At 37.1% G+C, this 23,021-nt stretch overlaps 1 protein-coding gene across 3 annotated transcripts in view; it reads right to left on the bottom strand.

The window, feature by feature from the left end:
- Window positions 1-23,021, bottom strand: part of bsk (mitogen-activated protein kinase dJNK) — a 462,799-nt gene that overhangs the window by 14,217 nt on the left and 425,561 nt on the right. For all 3 annotated transcript variants that reach the window (XM_090404432.1, XM_090404431.1, XM_090404430.1), the window contains one exon: window positions 15,959-16,022. In XM_090404432.1, coding sequence (XP_090260558.1) covers window positions 15,959-16,022 — 64 coding nt within the window. The remainder of the gene's footprint in view (window positions 1-15,958; window positions 16,023-23,021) is intronic.

Below are 23,021 nucleotides of genomic sequence, written 5' to 3'. Positions count from 1 at the left end.
ATGGTTGTCTGAAAATTTCTACAACTTCACCAGTCCAAATGTTTGGCCTCCAAACTCCCCAGACCTTAACCCCATGGATTATTTTGTATGGGGCGCAGTTGAAAAAGACACCAATCGCACTTCCAGTAATACAAAAGCCCAGTTAATGGATAAAATTAAAACAGTTTTTGCGGCCCTTCCCAGGGAGACTGTAGCATCAGCTTGTTCGAGGTTCCGAAGCAGAATTGAAGCTGTGATCGATGCTAATGGTGGTTATTTTGAGTAAATCTTGTTGATAGTATTGTAATTAACTCTGCCTGTAATGTTTTTTTGTCAATTCATTAAATTTAATAGATACAAAGAAGATTTTCTTTTTCCTTACGAAACTGTCAAATTTATCCCGAACACCCTGTATATGTATCATTTAAAGTTAGATTCTCAATCAAGGTTTTGAAATGGAAAGCTTTTTATATAGGATGCGATAAGTCCAGTGTGTGTGTGTGTGTGTGGGTGGGGGGAGATTTGTTGATTTTTGGTAAATCATATATCCGGAGGGAAGGGGGGGGGGGATATTTGAGTTTTTTTGTAATGTCTGGCAGCCAGGAAGATACTTTTTATAAGTAAGTTTTTTAATTTTCTTAACTTGCATTTTTGTTGGATTGTGATCTAGTGGAGATGTAGGTAGTGCAATCTCAGAGAATAATATCCATTTTTGATTATATTCCATGGCATCAAGAAAACTGTGGCAACCCTTATCCATTCTGATGATGACAATACTTTTATCTTTCTGCGAGTTGACCTGAAGATAGATTACTTTTTTTTGGTGGTGACAAATGGGAAAGAATATTGGCTACCTACAAATGCTCATAGAGGGTTCACTACCTAGATAGGACTTTAGATTCACCCACGTGTTTCATTAAGTATTGTGCTGTCTTTGTGTGTGTGTTGAAAGTGTTATTTGCTTCCTGAAAATGTCTCAGTGACTGAGACGAATATTGGAAACATTAAAATTAGTTTTTAATCCTTTCCTAATAGAGTCTCCATAGCTCAGTCGGTATAGACGATGCCCTTTGGTTGGAAAGACCTGGTCTCGTTTCCTGTGTATGACGTGAGGACCTTTATCTGGTCTCTTTAGTCAAAAGAGACCTTTATCTGGTCTCTTTTGACTAAAGGTGAGTTAGCCGGTCTCATACGAAGGTAGAGGGTTTTTTCCCCCTCCCGGAATCTCAGGTTTTTCATCCCTCAGAACAGGCAAACCCATCCTGTGAACAAACACACACACGGATCTACAGCAAAAAATACTTAGAAGTCCCTCATTCGAGGGCACAACCTCAACCACTCCTAAGGGATGGATGAGGAAAATGGGGGGAACCTCACGACAACAACAACAATCCTTTCCTAGTGCTGTCAATACTCCATTAAACTTCCAACATGATGCCCTCCCAGAACTTAAGCCTTAACACACAGATAATGTGAAGTCATTAGTCTCCATATACAAGTAGCCTGGTCATGAAAATACTTTATATGCAAATGTTATTTGCTTACACTTTGGTAAAGGATTAGATAAAAATATAATATCTTGGTATCTTTAATTTTATTTATAACCAAATGAAAAAACTTTCAACAAATGGTTCATGCTGATGATATATTCTCAGTTTGGACACATGGCTTGGATATATTAAAACCTTTTTTTAGTACATCTTAACAGCCATCACCCTAGGATCTGTTTCACCAACTGGAAAAGAAAGCAATAATTGTTGAGTCTCTCAACAGTTCTGAATGCTAAAATAGATTTTAGTAGGAGGTATATCCTCCAGATGGTGTTCTTGGAATATCTGTTAGGAACAAACTGCACAGAATAGATTGAAGTTCCTCTTTTAGCTTAGCTCCATCTTTTAAAATAAATTTCTAATTTTTTTAGGCTGTGAATTATGCCTAAATTTTTGGAGGGATGGTGAAGAGATGAAGCATGAAGATAGCATCAATATGAGTAGGCTTACAGAAAATGTCCAATGAAATGCTACCTTATTTATTTTTGAGATTAAAACATCAAAAAAATCCAGTTAACTGCATTCGTTAATTCTAATGTGAATTGGTGGTGGCAAGCAAGTATATAACGGTTTAATCAGTTCCGATTTTAATCATTTAAAGAGCTACTCCAATTCATAAATAATTGGAGTTGCTCTTAAGAATATATATAGGCAACATAAGTATGTGTCATTTATATATATTTTTATTATTATTAAGAGAGACCTCCAGGGAGTCAGAGAATCATCGAGGGAGGCCACATACTACATACACCAGCTATTGTACTTATTCTTGAATTCATTCATACTGCTTGCACACACAACATCCAATGGCAATTCATTCCAATCATGCACTACTACCCTATGAGAGAAAAATATAGCCCTCACTCCCTTCTTAGCAGTATTCATTCTCAACTTCCAAGGATACCCTCTTGTCCCTTCCCCACCCTCCATAAAATGAAAAATTCCATCAACTGAAATCCTGTAAGACTTGGAAGACTGTAGGTGCTTAAGTACTTGTTAAAGCCACTGATGAATAAATGAAACCCTCTATGATCCTTTCAGAAGTCTGTAAGTCTCAATCATATCATCCTTCTTTCTCCTGTTTGCTAGTGTCTACAGTCTCAATCTGTCTTCATGATCATTATTCCACAATCCTGATATAATTTTTGACACTCTTCTTTGCATTCTCTCCACTGTATCAGAATCACAATGGAAACTAAGACCAAACCTGTGCACAATAGTCCAAGTGAGGTTTTATCAAGGCCCTGTAAAGAGGCAAAATGACTAACACTCCAAGATCCCTAGCCTGATCAGTTTCTTCTTATAATACGAAACTGGATAACTAATCACACCAAATTGCATGACCTTGTATTTACTGACATCCATTTTCCCATGCCAACAATTCCAGCCTATTCAAATCATTCTGCAAGTACTGCATATCAGCAGCATTCCTGATTACCCTACCTATCTTTGCATTATCAGCAACATCCCTTCACAGTACACCTTGAAACCTATAGAATAAATGTCTTTTCCTCCTCTTTTGGTGTGCTTTATTTGGATGTATAATGTACTTTGTAAATTATATTTAACAAAAAAATTTCTTCTTTTCTTTCCTTTACCAAATTATCAACACATGAAGTAACATCACAATAGACTACTTGTTGAAAGTTCTTTCACTTGGTTATACTATAAATTAAAGATGCCAAAAAATTATATTCTTGGTTTCATCCTTTATCCAAGTGTAAGCAAAGTAATTTTGTGCATAAAGTCACTTCATGACTGGGCTACTTGTATATAGAGACTAATGACTTCACATCGATTGCCTTGACATCCCATAATGCAATGCACATATCCTTACAGACATGTATAAGGCATAGCATTATACATGTATACATTAATGAGAAATATGACTTCTACATACCTTGGTATCACTTCTGGGTCTGACTCCCACTGATGAGACCTCAATTAAGGTTGAAACTGGAAAGATATGTGCATTGCATTATGAGATACTAAGGCAATAGATGTGAACTCATTAGCCTCTATATACAAGTAGCCCAGTCATGAAGTGACTTCACATGCAATTACACCTTTTACACTTGGATATTTCATTCTTTACATTTGGATAAAAGATGAAACCAAGAATATAATTTCTTAGCATCTTTAATTTATAATAAGCTACTTGTATATGGAGGTAGATGATTTCACATCAACTTGCCCTAGCCTTCTATGCTTCCTTTTGGATATGCACATTGTTATGGGAAGTCACTATCCAGACTGATTTTGATATTTATTGTAGCGATACTGAGAAGTAAATCAATGGTAGAAGTCATGTAAATGATATATTGCTATATTATGTTTGTATCCTTTACTCAAGAGTGAACTTGTGAAGTAACCTCACAAGAGGTTACATGTATATAGAGGAAATGCCATAGTATTTCATGGTATCAATTCCTGTCAGATGTTGTATATATTGCCATGCATTATGGGAAGGTCACTGTCCATACCAGTTTCAACCTTTATTACCATTAGTGGAAGCTGGACTCATTCATTATACTTTCTTAACAAAATCAGGTTATAAATCAAATTACATGAAGATGTAATTTGATTTATAGCTTGCATCAGATCAGCAGCATCTTACTGCTGAGCAATGATAGAAAATTTCAATTAGTAACTAGACAATTATCTCCCACAAAGGAGACAGACTTAAACTATTGGATTTGTTGAAGAAATAAAGAGATCCACAGCATTTTAGAAATATAATTCTGCTAATGCATTTAGCCTTCTTTACTAACCCTTTACCCTAACTAGCACATTGTTTAGAAGTAGACCCCCTTCCATGAAGTGTAGTGATTTGTTTCAGTAATATTTAAACAGAATTATATTTCTAAAAGACTGTAAGATGACTCAGATTATTCCTACCTGTTGTAAAATAAATGAAGTTTATAGGTCTCATAAAGCTCATTGGATTTACTCAAAGGCTAATAGGTCACTTTTAAATTATTGACTCTATGAAGCTAAAAAATCTTTAGCCCTCTTAAATAGAGAAATCATTTCTATCAAAAAGCTTTAGAATCTGTATTAGTGGCCGAAATTTTCAACACTATTTTATGTATTTCATCAATTTCTTTTCTGCATGTTTTTACTGCTTCTCATGATAATTTAAGGCATAAGTTTGATTCACTTGTAATCCACTCTAGAACCAACACTCTTAATGAAGAAATAAACATTTCGCCTATTTATGTAACTCGACATCAATATTTCTGGCCTTCCACTAACAGAGGATGGACTTTTTTTGTTTTATAAAAAGGATATGATTTTGCCATCTCTTCCAATAGGGTATCCTTATGAACTTACGATCTGATGCAAGTGGTTGTCAAAATTTTACAGGATGATTTGGATAGTTTGGAGGACTGGGCTAGGAAAAATGGATGTCAATTTAATGTGGCAAAGTGTAAGGTTATGCACTTTGGGGTGAAAAGAATAGCAGCAGTATATCGCATTGGTGGAACCGTACCCCAGGAGATTGATGAGGCCAGGAATTTGGGAGTGTTGGTGGATAGGGAATTGAAGTTTAGGGGGCACATTGCAAAAGTGACTAAATCAGCTCATCAAATCACTTGGCTTCTGAAAAATACTTTAACATGCAGAGACAAACGAGTGTTGTTCCTCTGTATCGAGCCTTGATAAGACCCCATCTGGACTACTGTGCCCAGTTATGGGCACCAGGGTTTCTTCGTGATGGGGAGGAAGTGGAGAGGATCCAGAGACGAGTGACTAAGATGATAGCAGGTCTGTGGAATGAACCTTATGAGAATAGGTTGAAGATTTGTGGATTGCAGAGATTGGACGATAGGCAAAGGAGGGGTGATTATGATTGAGACATTCAAATTACTGAAGGGTTTCTATAAGATTGATCCAGAAGATATTTTTGAAAATATGACTGGTGGTGGGAGGACTAGGGGCCATGCATGGAAGCTGGGCAAGAGCGTGGTTGACAAGGGTGTTAGAGCTAGGTTTTTTACCTGGAGAGTGGTGAATGAGTGGAATAAGCTTCCAGAGTCTGTTGTGGGTGCTACGACTGTGAATGAGTTCAAGGCAAGGTATGATAGATACTGTGTCAATGTCGAATAGTTGTTCTTGACATGATGTTAGTGCCTCCCTCGCTGAGTCTGTCGACTCCTTGGAGTTGCCCGGAACAATAATAATAATATCCGCTCTCCAGCAAAAAGGTTGCGGGTTTGAATCCCACCCTGGGCATGGATGTTTGTGATTGTCTGTGAAAATACTGGTGGTGGTGGTAGGAGGTAGATGGCATTGGAGTAGATGATGATGGTAGTTGTAATTGGTGGATTGAGGTGGAGACAGAGTTGTAGAGTAAGTGCCCTCCCTCGATAAGTCATTGGACTCCCTGGAGGTGTCGTGTTGTAATAATAATAATAATAAAACTTGTAATTAAAATGAAAAGCCAAATGGCTAGTTTTCTGGCAACTTAATAGATATTAAAGGGATAAAAATCCTATGTTGTTATAGTATTACATCTCCTAGGAGCTGTGTTTTACATTATGAGAGAATATCAAGAATAGTGAGGGAGCTTGCTCCACCTTTACTTCGAATTGCCTTCGCCGATAGTTTTTCAGCATTGAAACTCATAGATCGTAGTTCTCGATCTTGAGTTTCACTTACTGGCTATATAACAACATAGGATTTTTATCCCTTTAATAATAAAACTTATTTTCATATTATAGATAGAGGTCTTCGATCCTTATCTCAAAAAACAGCTAACAGTTTTCGTTTCAAATGTGCTAAAATTCTTTTTAGTGCCAAGCCTCTGCATCCTAATTTGTCTTTCTCTGAAGTTAAAGCACTGAAATCACTGAAGAATAACAATTTTGTGTAAAGTTTCAAGGAAGAAACAAATGATCAAATTTAAAATGAGTGGAGTGCAGAATCTTGCTTTGATTTCAGAGAACTCTGTCTACTGTCACTTTCCAAGAATTTAATGTAGTCCTGATGTTCGCAAATTCTAATCTTAGCAGAATTGCCTATCTGCCCAAAATAACAGTCAACATAAACAGATGCTGGATAGTTATCAGGCAAGGAGAGAAAAGTGGTAATTTATACTTGGTGGATGGTAGAAAAGAAGACGACGACAGTTTCCAGACTGGTTTGAAGATGATGCGTAGATTATACTTACAAACTCTTGCAGTTTGCTCTGATGTTCCTTTAAGATAGGATATGGAACCCTTTATTACATCAGATTGTAGTCTGGTTGATGGATATTTGTCAGTTTTCTGGATCTTGGTTATATCTATTACTAGCCATGCTTGTTTTTATTTTATTTATTTCTTCCAACAAAATGGAATCAGCAGAACAGATGGAGTGAGAATGGTGTATAAAAGTTTTAATATCTATCTTTTTGTGATACATAATGGTGTGAACATGGACAGACAGGCTATTCTACTGAGATTAGAATCCATGAACATCAGGACTTCAAATTCCTAGAATTTGGCAAGTCTGGGTTTTCCACTGACACAAGAGTTCTTTGGAATCAAACCAAGATTCTAAATTCAAGTTCATTGAAATCTGATCATCTCTTCCTTGAAACTTTATAACACTATTCAAACACCAACCATTCTGATTGCATACCTGTCTCCAAGTTTTGTCACATAATCACGATTAACTGTTACTTTTTTTTTTTGTAATAATGAGTTATGTAACCCTCTATATGAATTACACAAAGTTATAGTGTGTTAATGCTTAAGTGCTGGGAGGACATAATGTTGGAGGTTTAATGGAGTATCGACAGCATTAGGAAAGGATTAAAAACTAATTTTAATGCTTCCAATATTTCGTCTGTCACTACGACATCTTCAGGGAGTACAAATAACACTTATAACACACACACACACACACACACACACACACACACACACACACACACACACACACTACTAAGTGAAACACGTGGGTGACTGTAATGTCCTATCTAGGTGGTGTGCCTCTATGCGCATTTGTAGGCAGACTAGGATGTAAACTGAGACCTCATACAATTACCGTTTCTCCAAATTTTAGGATGTCTCATGCATACATATTGTTGAGATTAGGAAAATTTCTGAGTGCCGCTGCAGATTCCAAAATATAATCTTCTCTTTTTAAATTTACAATGGGTGGAGCATGATGATTTTCTTCCAGAAGAAAAGGGTCAAAGGGGTGCTTAAGGGTCAAAGCTGTATAACTGAGAGGAGACCTCCACATAGCCTTTAAAGGAATGCGGAGAACCGACCAGGGCTTCTGACCTAATGTCCAATCCTCACCTTCTCGTGGTGCACCCTGTTGGGTATCTACTTTGATACTGAACGAACGAGGATGGGCTGGCAATTTGGGATTTAGCCGACCAAATTGTATTCTTATTGGTTAAACCAAAATAAAAAATGATGGTACAACATGACAAAATTTCATGCCGGCTGGGGCGTCGCCCGGTTAAACAAGGCCCCCGTTGTTTTCGCCAGGGAACCAGGGCGAACAGCGAAAAGTCAGCTACTGGAACAAATCTGAAAACAAACCCCAACTCAACATCACCAGAGTTAAAGATCGGTACTATCAACGTAAGAAGCCTGAATGGCAAAGAAATGGAGCTAGCTGAGGAATTAGATAAGTACCAGATCGACATAATAGGGGTGACTGAAACAAAAAAGACCAAAACTGGTGAGATCTTTCTGAGCAATAAATACAAAATGTTATATTCAGGCAATAACAATCAAGGAAAAGAAGGAGTAGCCATAGTATTCAACACAAAATACGAGGCTAATCTTCTTGAATGGCAGTCAGTCTCAAGTAGAGTAATGTGGGCAAATATGAGAATGGGGAACTGGACAATGAGACTTATTTGTGCCTATGGTCCCACAGAAGGTTCTACTAAGGTAGAAGTGGAGGAATTTTTTGAGGCTTTAGAAAAAGCAACTGACACAATGAAAAAGGAAAAGTTGGTCCTTGTTGGGGATCTAAATAGTAGAGTAGGAAATGATTGTGAGACATACAAAAATATTTTGGGAAAATTTGGAGAAAAGAGCAAAGCTAATAATAATGGCAAATATCTGTTGGATTTCTGCTCAGGACATGGACTGGTTATTACTAACACCATGTTCCAACATAAAAATGTGCACAAATTCACATGGAGAGAAGAGGCTAGGAATAAGAAAAGTCTCATTGACTATGTTATTGTTGATAGTGATGTTTTCTCCCTGGTGCAGGACACCAGAGTGTACAGAGGATTTGAAATTGGAAGTGATCACTATTTAGTCTTGAGCAGGATAAAATTGAATTTCATATTGAAAAGAATAACATGTAAGAAAGTTTTAAAGCGAATAAAAGTTGAGCAGCTCTCATGTGTAAACTGTAGACTAAAATACAGAAATATTATTGAAAAGAAAATGAAAGAGTTTGAGAACAGGAATCAAACCTTGGAGATTCAGTGGCAAACTCTGAAGGAAACATTGATTGATTCTGCCAGAGAGGCATGTGGTGAGGTTGTGTGCAAAGATAAAAAAATCAGAACTCCCTGGTGGACACAGGAAGTTAAAGAGGCAGTGAAGGAAAAGAAGAAAGCATATCAAAAGTTCCTGGCAAATAAGTCAGCTTTTACTCTTACAGAATACAGAGACAAATGTAAGAAAGCTAAACAGTGTGTAAAACTAGCTAAACAAAAGTCATGGGAGGACTTTGGCAAGAATATAGAAAATAAATATCAAGAAGGTGGCAAAATATTCTGGAGGTTGTTGAAGAAGCTTAGGAATGGAGGAAAGAGTGCTGTGAAAGGAATTAGAGATGATAAAGGTGAAATGAAAACAGGAGAAAAAGATATCCTTGAAGTATGGAGTAATTACTTTGAAAAACTGCTAAATGAAACAAGCAGTGATGACAGCACAGTGATAAAAAACACTGACCAGGCATGCAGTCAGGAATACATATCTATACTTGAAGTAGAAAAAGCCATCAAAGGCTTGAAATGTGGAAAGGCAGCAGGAGTAGATGATATTCGACCAGAAATGCTGAAGTATGGTGGTATAAGAGTCTTACAGTGGTTGCACTGCATAGTTCAGAAAGCCTGGACAGAGGGACGAATTCCCGATGATTGGAGTAGAGCTCTCATAGTACCCATATATAAAAAGGGAAATAAAACTGAATGTGAGAATTACAGAGGTATTTCCCTACTGAGTGTTCCTGGCAAGATCTATGCAAGTATACTTGAGAAACGGTTGAGAAGAATTGTGGAAGAAAAGCTTGGTGAAGAACAAGCTGGATTCAGGCCAAATAGAGGCTGTCAGGATCAGATCTTCACTTTACGACAAATAGTCGAGAAAGCATGGGAATATAACAAAGATCTGTATTTAAGTTTTGTCGATTTGGAAAAGGCATATGACAAGGTGCCAAGAGAGAATCTATTCAATACGCTGCAGTTATATGGTGTCAATGGGGCATTATATCAAGCAATACTTAGTCTTTATTTGAGTTGTGAGTCAGCAGTTAGAATTGAAGGAAGTACAGGAAGATGGTTTAATGTTAAATCTGGTGTGAGACAAGGATGTACATTATCCCCTCTGTTATTCATTATCTATATGGATCACATTATGAAGGAATGTGGTATTAAACCTGATATCAAAATTGGAGATGTTAATGTCAGCTCTTTGCTTTATGCGGATGATGTTATACTTCTAAATAAATCCGCTACAAGTCTGCAAGATTCTCTGACTAAATTGAATAGCTGTTGTAATAGATATGGTATGAAGGTCAGCAATAAAAAGACAAAGACAATGAAAATAGGCAGAATCATTGAAAATGTCAACTGTGTTGTGAATGGAGAACCTGTGGAACAAGTAAAACATTTCAGCTACTTAGGCACAATTTTTACTGAAGATGGTAAACTAAATATAGAAATAGACAACAGAATCAGCAAAGCTGGTATCGTGGGAAGTCAATTGAATAAATTCATATGGAATAAGAAAGAAATTAGTCGGAACACTAAATTAGCTGTATACAAGACTGTGTTCAAACCAATTTTAACTTATGGATATGAGAGCTGGGTCAGAAGTAAAACACTTGACCAAAGACTAGAGACCGCAGATATGAGAGTCCTGAGAAAGATTAGAGGCGTGAACAGATGGCATCAATGGCAATATCATATTAAAAATGAGGATATTAGGAAAGAACTTGACATTGTCAGCATCCAGGAATGCGTTAGCAGAGCTAATCTCAGATGGTATGGTCACTTAAATAGAATGGGAGAGGAAAGATTAGCAAAACAAGTGTTCTCTGCCAGGTTGGCAGGAAAACGACCCAGAGGAAGACCAAGATATAGGTGGATTGATACGGTACAAAGTGCCTTAGACGATAGAAATATAAGATCTGATAATGTTGGAGTCTTGACAAGTAACAGACTGATTTGGAGGAAAATTGTAGATAGGAAGTTAGTAATGATGTAAATTTTTCATATAGTACTATCATATCCTGTACACCCCTTGAGGGTACATGGCAGGAATTTGATGATGATGATGATGATGAGATCCTGCGAGTTGTGTCAAATATGTCCAATATATGGTCTGCAAGGTCAGATTGCCCATACTCGTGATTGCAGATGTAAGATTTGTGTTCATCTAAACGGACAGTGGCTGATCTACCCATTTACAAACAGAAGGAAATGCTAAGGATTCCCCCACTCCCTCTTGCCAATTTTCACATGGAAAAGTTTGAAAAACGAGCCATAGACACAGCCCCTCTCTCAAACCTTCTATTTGGCTAAGATATGTAGATAATGTATTCTCGATTTGGCCTCATGGCACAGGTGCAGTAGACTCCTTTCTCGGTCACTTCAATAGTCTACATCCAAGAATCCAGATTATGATGGAAAAGGAAAATAACAATAGTTTACCTTTTCAACACACCTTCCAAATGGTAACCTTTCCTTCACTGTATAGAAAACCCACTCGCACAGGCAGATATATCCACAAACTTTTCCACCACCCCTCTCAACAATATGACATCATCAAAACTCTAACCAATAGAGCCTATAATCTTTGCTCCAGCGGAACTTCTCTTTCAACTGAACTGAACCATACACACAACACCTTCCTTATCCAATGGCTACAGTGATTACAGAATTTAAAAAAATAATCAGTTCCTCAGACATCTCTTCAGGATTTCAGAAATGCTATCACCATCCGCTAAGTTTGTGGCACTTCGGAAAAAATAGCCACATCATTAAAAAAAGTACAACTTCTACTTTTAAGTACAACTTTTAAGCCCCACCAGAAACTTGCTACCCTTAATCCATTCTATCAAAGATCAGCTCCCTCCTCTCTCAGTGCCTGGAGTATATAAAGTAGCCTGTTCTTTGATCAGCCACTGTCCAATTAGATAAACACAAATAAAATCTCTATGGTCAATCTGGCTTTGCAGATTATGTACTGGACACAAGTCACAGGTTCTTCTGGAAGAAAACCACCAAGCTCAACCACAGTAAATTTAAAAAGGAAAGACTATTGAGTGAAAACTTGAGCAAACAGTCCTAGAACCATCTGCTCAGCCAATACTAGCCTGCCTGCTGAAATCAACTGCATCTGGGACATCTTTTTAACCAATGGCTTTCTCTTTACAAAATCAACAGAACTAGTTATCCCCTGTCCTAAAAAAACTCTAGATCATCGAAAATTTATTGCTATCCCTTATGCCTGTGATATCTTAGAAAAAAATCTTGCATGTTCTTAAAAGCTACAATATACAGACTTCCTTTAAATCATTTTTTTTTTTTTAAAACTGTGCTCTGAGAAACCCTAGGGAACTGCTCATTCTGCCTCATCCCACAGATGCTCTATTGGGTTGAGGTCTGGAGACTGAGCTAGCCACTGAAGTAAAAGAAACATGTTGTCATGTTCATTGAAAGGGTTAAACACAAGACATGCTTTGTGGCATGGTGGTTCTGCTATCAGCTGTTCAAATGTTGGTGATCACATGCCAACTGAAGTCACACTTTCCTGTTCCCATATCTCTCCCATGACAGCATGCAATGAACTGTGCACTCAGAGATGATGTTCTGATGATCACTGTTTTGGCTGTTTGTGGCCCTGTCACGTTTCACAATCCTTGCCATTCAGTATAAATGCATAATACATTTATACATTTAGTGTTAAGGGTGTACCAGGAATGGTGTAATAACCAGACGACTTCAAGCCAATGGCAGATTGGATGGAAACAGCTCACTGATGCATAAGGTCAGAGAGCTGGTACCATCCAATCTGCCATTGGCTTAAAGTCGTCTGGTTATTACACCATTCCTGATACACCCTTAACACTACTGTGCATGAAAAGACATTTGTAAGATACTGGCACCAACAAGTCTGGCATTAGCAATCCCACCACAATGAAAGTCACTTTAGTCACACTTTTTACCCATTTTGATGCATCGAACATACGTGATTCAACATCTTTAGTAAAGGTCTATTTTCCTGAATGGGGAGGCGTTTGTAATAAAGTGGCTGCTTAATGTATAAAAAAATGATGTTTCCTCATTCTTTCATAGTTAACACATACAGGAGTGACACATAGTGCATCCTTTAATGCTCTCTACACAGTGAAAAGCATTAACTATTAACTAACTTAATTAAGTAATTCATATTTAACTATTAAATATGACTTACTTTGCTTGTAATTCACAGTGAATTACAAGCAAAGTTTGAGAGTTGAGGAATATAATTTTCTCAGTAATTTCATATTTCAGTCTCAAAATTCAAATGCTGTCTCAGATAAAAGTTAACAATAGCGAGCTCATTAAAAATTATCTACCTTATTTTTTTATTGCATCAATTCTGTTAGAAGAAACCGATATGACATAAATACATAAAACATTTTACGTGTTAAACAAAGATGAGTACGGATCAGCAAAAATTTGTCTCTTTACTTCATATCACTTTTTTTTTTTTTTGTAATCTTCCTAACCAAGCAGTTAGCATATCCACTTTCCAACCAACAGGCTATGAGAGTTCAATTTTCTTGTATAAAGAAATCAGTGGTACATTCAACATTTTAAATGTAACACATACGGGGTGTTTCAAATCCCCCTATTCAGAACAATCTGTAGAGATTAGTTTCCAAGTACCCTAATCAGATCATTGGGAAGAGATTTCAAAAAAAAAAAAAGATTTTGATAATAAAAAAAATTAGTTCAAAAAATGACTGATAGGGAAAATATGGAGAATTAAGTAGAGGAGAGTGGAGTAAATGAGCCCTCATATGATGAGTCCTTGGAGATGTCACATAATAATAATAACTCATCCAGATTATCAAGTCACATAAGTCTGGTTTGGTTCAACATAGTAAATAACAATACCAGTAACAGGATCTAATGGAAAAATAAAACTTTTGCATGATTGTATGTTTAAATTTAAATGTTTATTCAAATAAAAGTGATGAGGCATTATTCCAATGTCCTAACTTAAATCATAATGACTGCTTTTCTCTTCAAAAAGTTTGGGAAATTGTTATCCTCAAGTGCATTAAGTATTTTTTCTTTCTTAAAACACACACACACACACCCTAATAGTATTTTATCTTATCTATTTACTGTAATGCATAGTTTTCTGTTCTTTTGCATATTACTCTTGAGCTCACACTGATGATGTTCTGAGATATGCAAAACAGACTGTTTAATAAATATTAATTTTCTGCTTTAGCATATATATTTTTTGGTTTAAAATAGGTTCAAATTCCACTGTGGGCATAGATGTCTGTAAATGTCTTCGGATTGTAAATGACCTTCACTGCCCAGCATGAGATTACTGAAGGCCAGAAATGTCTTGGTAAAGTTCCATGTTTGGTCTCTAGCTCAGGGTTATCAGATTTTCTAACTCAGTCCGCCCACAGTACTAATGCCAACATGATACACATATATGTACGAGGGTGGTCTGAAAAGTTCTCGGCCTAACAATGAAAAAACAAATTTATAATTTCAAAATTATTTTTCTTTTTCAACATAATCTCCCTTAAGACTAATACATTTATTCGAGCAATGCTCCAGCATCATTATCCGTTCCTGTAGTGGTTCTCAGTAAGATCTGCAAAATATCCCTCTATAGCTGCAATCACCTCTTGATTTGAAGAAAAACGCTGACCAGCAAGGAAGAGTTTTAGTTTTGGGAAGAGATAGAAGTCAGAGGGAGCCAAATCTGGGGAGTAGGGTGGATGTTCCAACAACTCATAGTGCAGATCCCTTAATTTTCCCATTGCCAAAACACCTTTGTGGGCAGGTGCATTGTCCTGATGAAAGATGATTTTTTCTTCTAGTCTGGTTAAAAGATCGGAATAATATTCCCTGGTTATTGTTTTACCCTTTTCAAGATAATTAATAAACAAAATGCCTTTAGCATTCCAACCAATGCCATGACCTTTCATGCTGATGGAACTGACTTTGTCTTCTTTGGCACCGAACAACTGGCTTCTGTCCACTGTTGTGACTGCTGTTTGGATTCTGATGTGTAATGGTGAATCCAAGTCTCATCCATAGCAATAAATCGACGCACAAAAGCAGTTTTATTCTTGTTAAAATGCTCCAAGCACTGTTCAGAGATTTTCATGCGAGTGCATGTTTGATCTGCTGTGAGCAAGTGTGGCACCCATCTTGTGCAAAGCTTTTTCATTTGCAAAATATATCCTACATATTCTTTTGAAATGCCTATAGTCTCAGCAATTTCATGCACTTTGACTTGCCAGTCATCCAATACCATATTGTGCAGTTGATCGATGATTTCTGGTATTGTTATTACACTTTTTCACATGTGGATCAACTTCAAGGCTGGTATGGCCATGTTTAAACTCGGCAGCCCATTTCTTAATTGTTGAAAACGAAGGAGAAGAGTGCCCATAACTTTTATGAACTTCAAATGAATTTCTTTTAGTGTTAAACCTTCTTTAAAAAGAATTTTATAACAGCACAATACTCAATTTTATCCATTCTTAAGGGATACAGACAACATTTTGCTTCAGACAGCTATATAAAAAATTCTTGACTTGCAATTTCACATGAATGCTTAGGATAGATGTACGAACTTAGAAAAAAAAAAAAAAAAACTTGCCGATAGCATTGCCATCTATGGTCGAGGCCAAGAACGTTTCAGACCACCCTTGTATGTTAACAGCCTTTCAGGGATGGTAATCACATATATAAAAATAATAAATTAAAAAAAAAAAAAAAAAAAAAAAAAAAAAAAAAAAAGAATAGAGCACGATCAGAATACCTAACCAATGTGGAGAAATGCCATGGTCTAATATATAATTATATGTGTATGGGTGAATATGTGTATTTGTAATGAGCATAGTACGAGTGATAATGAATGAACTTTTTATGAAATACCACAGCAAAACTTCAATCTAAAAATAAAAACTAAATTAATAAGTTCATTCACCTTTCCACTGTTCTACCGTGTGTTCCCTTTCATCAACTGAGTGATCGTATGGAGCTGGGGCAGGCTAAATAAAAAAAAAATAATAATAAAAATAACAAATCGAAATTGTTAAGAGGGCAAAATTGCTTCATTTTCACTAATATACAGTTATTTTGCAAGGTATTTAAAGTAATTAAAATTTCATTTCACATAGTTATGAAATGCTAAGTTTTCACAGATGCACAAACAATACCAATTCAGAACACACTGAAATGAATTCAACAAAAACAGACCTTTCCTCACCTAAAGACAAGCTTTCTCCACTCAGCTTTTGATATTTAAGTAAATAGTTTACATCTGTTAAATTTAGTTCTACATAAGTTTGGAGTTTCCATCTTTAATTTCTACAGTTGTCAGTAATCCTCACAAGGTCATTCTATATATCATTAATTTAAATGATGAAAAGTTCCGATTATAAATTTTAGAACTGATGCTGTGTTGCAGGCCTATCTGTTCGACAAATTGGACCATACCATGTTAACAATCAGTGATACCATACAGATGGAAGCAGAGTCAACTGCAAGTGCTATCTGCAGTGGACAACCCACCACACTCACAGAATGTGACAGTACAACTTCAATATGCAAGCTCCACATTACCCAAAGCAACATGCAGTGGTGCAAATAGTGTGTACAGTGAGACATGGAAGCTTGGAAAGCTGTGTTATGGAGTGACAAATCACACTACACCCTCTACTGAGTAGATGGACAGGTGTGGATGTGATGGTATGGTCCTGTTTTTCCTGGTTTGGCTTCAGACCTCTGTTTGTGGTACCACGAACACTGAGAGGTATCTGAACATTCTGGACAATGCAGTGTGATGGTATGGTCCTGTTTTTCCTGGTTTAGCTTGGACCTCTGCTTCTGGTGCCACAAACACTGAACTCTGTGAGGTATGTGAACATTCTAGACAATGCAATGCTTCCTACTTTGCGGCATTACTATGAAACTGACCATTTTCTTTCAGCAAGACAATACACTGTGTTGTAAGGCTGCTGCTGTGACTATGTGGTTTGTCTCTGGACCCTCTCCAATGTTTCCCATGACACCGAAAACCAGGTGACCAAATCTGAGCACAATAGTTGAAGTGTGGTCTGGTCTGACCAATGCTTTATGCACTGCTTAAAACAATTAGAAGATATTTTAGTTTCTGTTGGATAATTATAAATTTCTGCAAATAATTATAACTATTGGGTACTTTATACATGCATAAATATTTCTTACTTATGAATAGGGTGTAATTGATGAGATATTGTTTAAACAATCAATATTTATTACAAATTTAACAAATTATACATTTTAGCATGAAATAATTTTAACAAGAACATCCCCTAATTGTTTTGAGCAATATAGAATGGCACAACCATCTCATTATCCCTATATGTTAGAGTACTACTTATTATTATTACAGGCAGCTCCAAGGAGTCCTTAGACTCATCAAGGGAGGCCCAACATCATGTCAAGAACTATTCAACATTCACACAGTATCTATCATACTTCACCTTGAACTCATTTACAGTCATGGCACCCATGACACCCACAACACTCTGGCAGTTTATTCCACTCATTTACCACTCTTCAAGTAAAAAACATAGCTCTAACACCCTTCCTAACCACACTCTTACCAAGCTTCCATGGATGGCCCCTAGTCCTCCCACTACCAGTTCTATTCTCAAAAATATCTTCTGAATTAATCTTATAGAAACCTTTCAGTAATTTGAATGTCTCAATCATATCAGCCGTTTTTCACCTATCAACCAATATCTGCAGCCCACAAATCTTCAACCTGTTCTCGTAAGGTTCATTCCATAGTCCTGCTATTATCTTGGTCACTTGTCTCTGGATCCTCTCCACCTCCTCCCCATCGAGAAGAAACCCTGGAGCCCATATCTGGGCACAGAGGTCTAGATGGAGTCTTATCAAGGCTCAATACAAAGGAACAATAACCTGTTTGTCTCTGCTTGTTAAAGTATTTTTCAGAAGCCAAGTGATGATTTGATGAGCTGATTTAGCCACTTTTGCAATGTGCCCCCTAAACTTCAAATCCCTATCCACCAACACTCCCAAATCCCTAGCCTCATCAATCTCCTGGAGTACAGTTCCACCAATGTGATATACTGCTGCTAATCTTTTCACCCCAAAATGCATAACCTTACACTTTGCCACATTAAATTGACATCCATTTTTCCTAGCCCAGTCCTCCAAACTATCCAAATCACTTTACAAAATTTTGACATCCTGTGCACTCACTATTGCTCTACCCAACTTTGCATCATCAGCAAACAAGTGAACACTTCCTCTCAGATCCTTTCCTATATCATTGATGAACAAATTGAAAAGTAGTGGTCCAAGAAGAGAGCCCTGCAGCACACCACTAGTCACAAGTCGTCTATTGGACTCAACTCCTGAATACCCCCCCCCCTCTCTGGTATCTCTCCATCAACCACCCTCCTATCCATCTCACCAACCCTATATCCATCCCAATCTGCTCCAGTTTACTGAATAAAGTTCCATGTGGTATCCTGTCAAAGGCCTTGGCAAGGTCCAGTAGAATCACTGTAAACCCATTACCCTTATCCAGTTCAGCCGTTGTTGTGTTATAAAACATGAGCAAGTTACTGAGGCATGATCTACCCTTCACAAAACTATGTTGTCCCCCATACAATATCCCATTTTCATCTATCCAATCCTGTATTCTTTTCTTGACTAATTTCTCCAAGACCTTGACAACGATTCCTGATATGCTAATCGGACGGTAATTTACAACAGCAGTCTTGGAACCTCCTTTATGCAGTGGAACTATTTTCCCCTCTTTCCACCCCCTCGGGACTAACCCAGACCTGAAACTCAAATTAAACAAAATGGTCAAGGGTACTGACAATTCTTTAGCCATTTCACGTACGACACGAGCTGGTATACCATCCAATCCCACAGATGTATTGCCATTGAGGTTATGCAACAGACTACTCACCTCCACTTCATTCACCACAATTCCCATATAATCTATTGGTTCATTCATTTCTGTAATGTCACCACCTGGATGATATATTCTTGCAAAGTGCTCACTCAGTAGTTCTACTATATCAACTGATTCGGTTACCTCCCTACCATCGGCATTCTTTAAAATCATTCTGCCATATACATTTTTTCTTTTACTTGCAACATATCGAAAAAACTGTTTAGGATTCTCTTTAGCCTGCATGGCTAATGTTCTTTCATAATCCGCTTTTACTTTTCTTACCACACTTGTTACCCTTCTGGCCTGGGCTTTATACCGTTCATGTGCCTGCAGGTCACCTTTCTCCTTAAATTCCCTCCACAGTTGTTTCTTTTTTTGCAGCTCAAGCTTAATGGTGTTATTCATCCATTTAATCCCTACTTGATTTATTATTCGGACTCTAGGTATACAGTCAGCCAATGCCTCCTGCAAACACTTCTTAACCGCCTCCCATGCACTATCAACATCCAGTCCTTGCAGTTTTATATGCCATGGCACTGAACCAATCAAACTCCTAAGCTTGTCATACTTACCAGCCCGATAATTCCACATGTACCCTGTCTTAATTGTAAATTCCACACCTTTAGCCACCTCCCAAGTCAAGACCCTATGATCACTCTCACCAATTGGTGGCAATGTGGTCATATTTGTTACAGCCAAATCCTCAGATGCAGTTACTAGGTCAAGCACTGTCTGACCCCTAGTATTTTCCATTACATGCTGTCGCAGATAGTTATCCCTTAATAACTGCATAAAATCCAATCCTTCCTCCCATGTGTTCTCTCCTCCCTTCAATCAATGCTACCATAGTTGAAATCTCCCATAATAATTACCCTCCTTCCACTCATTTCTTCGATTTGCTTATGCATACTATCTCCACCATCTTTTCCATCACCTGGTCTATAGCAGCACCCAATTGTATATTTTGTTCTGCTAGCCTCAATCTCACACCAACTCGACTCAAATGTGCTCTTTTCTCTATCCTGGAATTCAACTTCTATTCTCCTTGGCTGCAGCTCATCAGCTATCATCAATAATACTCCTCCCCCCCCCATTTTATTCTCCCTGTCATTCATGAACACATTATACTCCTCACATTCAAGTGACACTAATGTGCAATCTTTGCAATATGCCCTCTAAAACACTTGCAATATGCTCTCTAAACCGTTTACCATCACTCCCAAATCTCAACTGTCATCCATTTCCTGGAGTACAGCACCATCAATATAGTACACAGCTTGATATTTCTGCACTCCAAAATGCAACACCTTACACTTATTAATATTAAAATTACAACCCCACTCCTTTTTCCAAGTCAAAAGGTCGATTTAAATCTTTCTGACATCAACAGTGAAACTTACAATTCTCCCCAACTTTGCATCATCAGCAAACAACTAATGATCCCCAGTCAGTCCACAGATACATATCATTTATAAACAAGAGAAGAGTATTTCAAAGGTTTCAAATTGATTATAAAAAAGATTTCAATTGTGTGGATCACAACTGACTGGGGAACATCTGAGCATCTAATTCTTCTGATTAGAGAATTGTATAACAACCAAGAAACTTGCAAGAGTTAAAGCACTCTTCAGAGAAACAACAGTGTCCAAGTGAGAAAAGGAGTGGTGTGGCAGGGTTGTATATTGTCACCTTGTCTTTTTAATATTTATAGCATATATTATGAGAATGGCTGAGTTAGATAAAGACCCAGCAGGGTCTTTGTCTAAGATTGGTGGCAGAAAAATTATTTAAGATATGCCAATGATACAATCCTCGGAGAAAACTAAGGAAGACCTGGAGCGGTTGATTCTGTTGGTAAGGAGGGGGGAAAAAAATAAAGCCAGGTTTAATTTAAACATCAGCAAAACAAAAGTGATGGCTTCTGGCAATTTGAAAGAATTTATTAATTTGAAAGAGCCAAAGGCTTCAATTCGGCGACATAATCCCTGTTAAGTAATATCCCTTAACTTAAATAAGTTTATGTCGCCGAATTGAAGCCTTGGCTCTTCATATAATTAATAATTTATTAGGACACCTTCTTGGCAATTCTCATAGTAGGGTATATGTAAGTTCTGTTTGCTACAAACTTGGTATTTCTAGGTCTACCTACTCACTGATGAGACCTCAAAAAAGGTTGAAACCAGTCTGGGTAGTGACCTTCTCTCACTCATAATGTAAAACAGTAATACAGCTCCTAGGAGCTGGGTTTCACATTATGGGGAAATATCAAGAATAGTGATCGGAGCTTGTGCCACCCTTACCATGAGTTGCCTCAGTGTTGCACTCCCTAAAGGGTCAGTTGTAACACTATCCAGGTATCTGCTTACGCTTGGACTCGCCGAACTTTATATATTTACTATATTCGGCATGAAACTCCTTGAGTTTCTTATTCGGCTATGAAACAATATGGGATGTAATATCCCTTAACTTAAATATGTTAAACCTATTTTTTTTTAGAATTAACACAATAACACAAGGAAAGGAATGAATATTAATTATTTAGAGGCCATATACTTCAACCTAAAAATTACAGGTCACCATCAGTGGCAATAGGCAGTTGAATATATATAGAGTAGAACTCAAGCAATAGATTAATTTATAACAGTTATACATAAAATAGCGTAAAGGAATAACCGAGGAAACATATTATTAACTGTTAGTTCATTGTATTATTGATTAATTAAAAACAATTAATGATGTAAGATTAGAATAAGATTCTTCCATATCTTCGACAGTGAGACACAACTGCTCCAATTCAAGTTTGGATGATGAAGTAAAGCTTTGATATTTTCTTTAAATCAACATTTGAACTTGGAATGACAATGATGGAGTAAGTGCATTTTAGACCATAGGAAATTGAACCATAAGTCATGTTGTGCAAGGCCAGATTTCATACTGATGATGTAAGACCGTGTTCTTGCAGTCTTTTCTCCAGTGAAAGGACAAAAGTTGCAAGCAAACTGAAGAAAGTAACACTGCAGGTAGAACAAGAGATCTCTTTAGAAAGATAAATGAAGTTACAGGGAGGTTTATCCCTAGATCAAGAGTAGTAAAAATATTATTATTATTATTAAGAGAGACCTCCAGGGAGTCAGAGACTCATTGAGGGAGGCCACATACTACACACACACACACACCAGCTATCATACTTATTCTTCAATTCATTCACACTGGTTGCACTTACAACATCCAATGGCAATCCATTCCAATCACCCACCATCCTCTGAGAGAAAAATCTAGCCCTGTTTACACCCTTCTTGGCGGCCTTTTCTCAGCTTCCAAGGATGCCCTCCCGTCCTTTCCCCACCCTCTATAAATTGAAATCCTGTATGATCCCTTTCAGAAGTTTGTAGGTCTCAATCATATCACCCCTCTTTCTCCTGTTTGCTAGTGTCTGCAGTCTACAAATTCTCAATCTGTCTTCATAATCAGTGTATTCCACAATCCTGATATCATTTTTAACACTCTCCTTTGTACTCTCTCCAATATATCAGAATCACAATGGAAACCAGGAGACCAGATCTGTGCACAATAGTCCAAGTGAGGCCTTATAAAGAGGCAAAATAACATCCTTATCTTTACACGTGAAAGTTCGTTTCAGCATTGCAATTATCTTTTGAGTTGTATTTGCAATCTTTGCTACATGGCTGGCCCCTAAACTTCAACTTCCTAACATTCCAAGATCCCTATATTAATATAATATAAATAAAATAAGAACAAGGGGATTTCAATGAAAGCCAAATGCAATAATGTCTTGATTCTTCTCTTGTACAGAGTTGTGGCATACTTCCTAAAGAAACAAAGCTCAGATAAGGGCTGAGAATTTAAAGTGCAATGGAAATTATGTTTTGAATAGATGACTTGAAACAATAATCCAATCAAAGAAAAGAGAAAGATCATTCCATTTGCTATTCTTATAATACCAGGACATATGAATAAAGATATTCTGTGAACATTTCTCCATTGGAGACGAAATTGACACTAGTATGTAATCTGACTACCTAGAGGATAAACAGTATTTACAGTA

Source organism: Typopeltis vanoorti, chromosome 14 (assembly GCF_054136105.1).
Source record: "Typopeltis vanoorti isolate ZY-2024b chromosome 14, IOZ_Tvanoo_1.0, whole genome shotgun sequence".
NCBI lineage: Eukaryota > Metazoa > Arthropoda > Arachnida > Uropygi > Thelyphonidae > Typopeltis > Typopeltis vanoorti.
This window is presented reverse-complemented; position numbering and strand designations above follow the sequence as displayed.